This window comes from Gavialis gangeticus, unplaced genomic scaffold (genome assembly GCF_001723915.1).
Source record: "Gavialis gangeticus isolate Ggan-Ray unplaced genomic scaffold, GavGan_comp1, whole genome shotgun sequence".
Taxonomy (NCBI): Eukaryota; Metazoa; Chordata; order Crocodylia; family Gavialidae; genus Gavialis; species Gavialis gangeticus.
The window spans coordinates 106,242,892-106,248,316 of NW_017729022.1; the positions used below are offsets into that span (position 1 = coordinate 106,242,892).

At 48.0% G+C, this 5,425-nt stretch overlaps 1 protein-coding gene across 2 annotated transcripts in view; it reads right to left on the reverse strand.

Annotated features, from left to right (window-relative positions):
* SMC1B (structural maintenance of chromosomes 1B) overlaps positions 1-5,425 on the reverse strand; it is an 86,845-nt gene that overhangs the window by 73,247 nt on the left and 8,173 nt on the right. For both annotated transcript variants that reach the window (XM_019515927.1, XM_019515926.1), the window contains exon 3: positions 3,211-3,323. In XM_019515927.1, the coding sequence (XP_019371472.1) occupies positions 3,211-3,323 (113 nt within the window). The remainder of the gene's footprint in view (positions 1-3,210; positions 3,324-5,425) is intronic.

A 5,425-nucleotide genomic window follows, 5' to 3' on the forward strand; every position in this document is an offset into this window, starting at 1 on the left:
TATATAGCCTCTGATGGTTCTTTAAAATTGTAGAAAATGAGGGCTGGAAGGGACCTCAGGAGGTCATCTAGTCCAACCCCCTGCTCGGAGCAGGACCATCCCCAGCTATACCATCCCAGCCAAGGCTTTGTCTAGCCAGGTGTTAAAAACCTCCAAAGATGGAGATTCCATAATCTCTCTGGGTAGCCTGCTCCAGTGCTTTACTACCCTCCTAGTGAGAAAGTGTTTTCAAATATATAACCTGAAATTTCCTTACAGCAACTTGAGACCATTGCAGAAGACTGCACGAAAGGAGTTTAGTCATCTCATTCTATTTCCTACTGGAAAAATGACCACAGATCATCACATCCTCTAAAAAGAATAGCATACTTGCTGGTAGCTTTGAAAGTTGAATTTCTGAACAAACATATAAAATGAACTTGCACCTTAAGAGAAGTTTTTCCACTTGAGTATTTTGGCTCATTGATAGGCCACTGGAAGGAAGCTAGCACTGTGGGGGAGCTCCTTTATAAATAAAAGATGCCAGTGCCTTGTATTGTCAACAATAAATCTGTACTCATAGATTAAACTAGGCTAGACTGGACACAGTGCCAGAAAAATATATTTAAGGAAAAACTGTGTCCGGAGGAAAACAGACCATATATCTTAACAATATCTTCTCACCTCAATTTCTACAAATATTATAAAAATAAGGAGAAAATCATTTTGGCCCAATAAATCAACCTTAGTAAACTAAAAAATAAAGAACATTTGTCTCTAATGAAGCACAAAAATTGCTGGATTTCTTATGAACACATCTCTCAGCAAGCCACCTAATTTTCATTTCAAGACATGTTATGTTGTAGCCAAGGTTAGGCCAAGACTTTTTTTTGTTAGCAAGAGACTATTTCTAACTGATATAACTGGTGCTTCCCAGTTAGTCAAACTAGTAACTGTGTACAGCAGGGGTGGATAATTATGTGGGCCAGAGGGCCACTTACAGAGTTTGGGTGAGCTGTCACAGGCCAGGTCAGCACCATTCTCCCTGCTCCCACCCCATAACAGGGTGCCCGCCCCAATCTAAGGGCAGAGAGAACCAAAGTTAGGGGAACCTAACTTTTGTTCTCTCCTTTTTCCTGCCCTCCCCTCCCTCACCCTGAGTCTCCAGAAGGTGGCCAGGCCAGTGCCATGCTATATTCCTGTGCACCACCTTGGGCTGCGCTGGCACAGCTCCTGTGACCTGGCTGCGTTCCAGGGACTTGGGGTTGGTGCAGAGAGAAGGGAGGAAACTCCCTACCCCGACCAGCTGGGCCCAGGGGCTCCCAGCTTTTGCACTGTGTTCCCCCCTTCTCCCTGCCCTGCCCTAAGTCCCCAACACACAGCTGGGCTGGTGCCCCACTGTTCCCACATGCCACTTCAGGCTACATGGATACAGCTGTTATGGCTCCTGTCCACCCCATCTGTGTAAAGGGAACTTTGGGTCGACCAGGAGCTGCACCAACTGTTCCAGCTGCACCCACATGACGCATCCCGAAGTGGCACATGGGGACACAGTGCGACACCATATTAGTGGTACCCATGTCCCTACCAAGCCCTGGCCCAAAAGAGCCTGGATAACCCATGACTCCTGGCCATCTTCCCCCCACACCCCTGCCCCACCAGCAAGGAAAACCTTACTTGAGCTTCTGTTCACCAGGGGCTTGGCTGTCTGGTCTGCGAATGGCCATAGGGTCCAAGCATTGCACACACAGCGTCAATGGGCAGAAGCCTGGCTAGACGCTTAGTATCCACAGTCTTGGAGGTACACTGTGGGCTGGGGGTGGGATAGGGTGGGCTGGCCAGGGAGGGGTTGTTGCTGCTGCAGCTGGCTGGCATAGGGAAGGGAGAAAGCCAAGCAGCACCAGGGCAGCTGCAGGCTGGATACAATTCTCCTTCAGAGGAGCAGCCATGGGCCAGATAAATTCATTTGTTGGGCTAGATCTGGCCCCTGGGCTGTATTTTGCCCACCCCTAATGTACAGTAATTGTCTATTGCCATGGCTTAAGCATTTTACAGATTTCCCTCAATTTATGCGGTACATGTGTTCATGGAGAACACCACATAAATTGAATTTGCATAAAGTGAACCCACTTTATAATGTAACAAATAGGGATAGGTTCCCATGGTGGGGAGGGAGGGAGTGAAGCTGGGACCAGGGAAGGGGCAGGGGTGGTGCTCCCAGGGCTGCACAAGGGAGCAAAGCAGAGGAAACAGAGTAGCAGTCACCCCAGCCCCTGCTGCAGTGGCCCTGGGACCAGCCAGCGTCAGCAGCCTGCAGTCACTGGGCTGCACTGTGCTCCACTTGTCACTCCACACCTGGGCTCTGCCTGTCCCCATTCACCCCTGCTCCTGGGCTGTGTCATGCCCTGATGCAGGCATCTGGTGTCAGCTGCTCCTGGGGCCGCTGCAGTACAGGATGGGGTGAGTGGGAAGAAGCGGAGCCCTGGGTGGCATGGGGCACGGCGCAGCTTGTCCGCACTCACACCAGCCCCTGCTGCAGTGCCCCCAGGAGCAGCTGGCGCCAGCTGAAGAGGGAACTGTCAGTGGTGGGGAAGGGTGCCCCCAAGGAGGGCTGTGGGCTGGAAGGTTGTGCTGGGCTCTTCCTGGGAAGCACGTGCCCCTAGATCTGTGTACGGGACGACAGCATGCTGCTGACGCAGGCTAGGGTCAGTGGCGGCTGCAGGCTGTTGCTGCACAGGGCTCCACTTCTTCCCACTCACCCCAGTCCCTGCTGCAGTTAGCCCCAGGAACAGCCAACACCAGCTGTCTGCACTAGGGCAAGCAGCTGCCTGTACCAGGAGCTGAGGTGAGTGGGGATAGGTGGAGCCCAGGTGTGGGGGACAGGTGGAGCATGGTATAGCCCAGCAGCTGGAGGCAGCTGGCAATGGCTGCACCTGGGGCTGCTGCAGCAGGGGCTGGGATGAGTGGGGCCCCAGCCTTACAAGCCTTTCCCCTCCCCCCTAATTTACCTGCTTGGGCAGGGGGGTGGGGGCGCCTTATGCCGATTGCACAAGAGCAAATTTACTTCACATATAATGAATTATGGGTCTAAAAATGCTCATTGCATAAAAGCGAATTCATATATACAGAACCCCCATAAATCAAAGAAAACCTGTACTTCCATGGCCCTCCCAGTCCCTATTTAGCTTGCAGATAATTTGTAAGTTGTAAGTTAGGAACTTCAATACTTACCTGAAAAACCAGGCAGTTCCTTGCTTTGACAATTATGCCTATTTTTTCAAGCTCAGCTGTGTATACAGATCGGCTAACAGGTTTATCATTGTAAAGAAATTCTGAAGAACTTCCTGATAAAAGAAGAAACAACAATAAAATTAAAAGTAATATACAGCCTAATACTTGACCTAAGATGATGTTCAAAATGTATAAAAATGCAACTGCTGGGAACGCATTAATATAATTCAAATACATTTCTTAATATATATTATTTTTAAATGAGTATCATTATTATAAATAAATACATTTTAGTCCCTTCTATAATCATATTTTTCTATATCAAAAGTTGTTGAATTCATTTACAAAATACAAGGGGCCTTTTAATTGTGACCATATATTTTAAAGTCAGCGTTAAGAGAAAATCATTGTTCTATCTAAAAACATTGTACTTGTTTTTTGTTATAAAACAGAGTTAAGACTATGACAATTGAGATTAGATGGGAAAAATATTTGTTTTAGTATATTTGACAAATTTAGCTGGTCAGTTAAGCTGTTCCTCATTTTGCTTGCAATGATCTTCTTATAGAGCAATACAGGAAAGAAAAACCTTTTGAACAGGGAACTGCAATACTGAAGTACAAGCACACATGAACATACACACACATTCTGGAAGCAGATTAGGAAAGTCAGAAATAGACACAGTATAAATACACTGTATAATACAGAGGTTCCCAACCCCCAGCCTGCGGCCCAGTCTGCAGGAGGATTGGCTGCCGGACTGGAAGTCTGAAGTGACCAGCATACTGTGGACTGGCAGTAAAGCCTTTTTTATGCTGAGTATAAAAAAGGGCTGGCTGCCAGTCTGCAGTATGCCGGTCACTTCTGATCTGCACTATGCTCATCCACAGTTTGCCGGTCCGTGGTCACTTCCAGTCCATGGTTTGCCAGTCCGCGGTCTAAAAACATTGGGGAACACTGGTATAATACACTAATTATACAGTATAATACACTATAGGAACTTTAAGTGACATTCTTCAAATATGGAATAAAACAAAGAGAAGTACAGAGACCATTTGTCAGGCATCCTCACACATCTGGTTCAGCAAAGTTGGTCCTTGAGAATCACCAACTCAATGCTGGTACCATTGACTTCAGCAAGGACAGTGGCCTTTGTGCAGCTATCTTCTCATTTGATGCAGAGGATTTTCCAGAGGCATCATTAATGATACCTCTCCAGACTCTTGAAATGAGGGTGGTAGTTCACACATTTACCTCCATAGAGAAGGGACAGGATGATGACTATATAATAGACTTGGATCATAGTATTTTTCTGAAGATTGCAATAAATTAATACATGCCAAAAGAATTTCTCAAAGGAGGACTTTGCACACCAGATCCTATGCTGGATCTCATCAGCAGTTGCTCACTGAGAGGGAGCTACTGAGGTAGGGGAAGCGATTGACTACCTCCAGTCTTTCCCTTGATGCTAATTTGGGGAGTGGGGCCACATTCATGGCCTGGGGCAGGCTGATAGAGCCCCATCATCTTCACAATGTTGAGAGAGAGGTCCAAAGTTCAGTAGGCTTCTCCAAAAAGATCCAGCATGATCTGGAGGTGTTCCTCAGTGTGTGCAAGGATGGCACAGTCTCATCGGCCTATTGAAGGTCAAATATGGTTGTTTTTAGTACTTTGTTTTAAGACTAAGAAAATTCAGAATAGCTATGTGCAAGAGAAATAGTGACTTGCATGCTGGATGAAAAATTCTAATATTATAAACACTGTTGTCTGTCTGTCTGTCCATAACACTTTATTTACACTCTGATTGGTTGATGGAAACAACCAATCAGAAAGCAAATAGAGAGTTCGGACAGGAAGAGGCAGTACGGCGGAGCACCGCCATGATGGTGGGGACATAGGGGACTAAGCGGCTCTGCTTCCTGGAGGCAGTGGCAATGGAGCAGACAGAACGGGGGGGCCAGCATCGCTCCCTACCCTTACTCCTTGGAGTTGTTGGTGGTGATGGGGAGGGCAGGGGGGACACACCAGGCCCAGGCTGGCCCCAAAATGGAGGGTATAGAGGGGCATGCCAGGCCCCGCAATGACAGCAGGGAGCGTGGGGGGGCCAGGCCCGGCCCTGCAGCAGAGTGGGGGAAAGAGGGAGCGCCCTCCCATGCCCCACGGAGGAGGTGGTGGTGGCATGAGGGAGGGGGAATGGGGTTTGGGTTGCCATGGT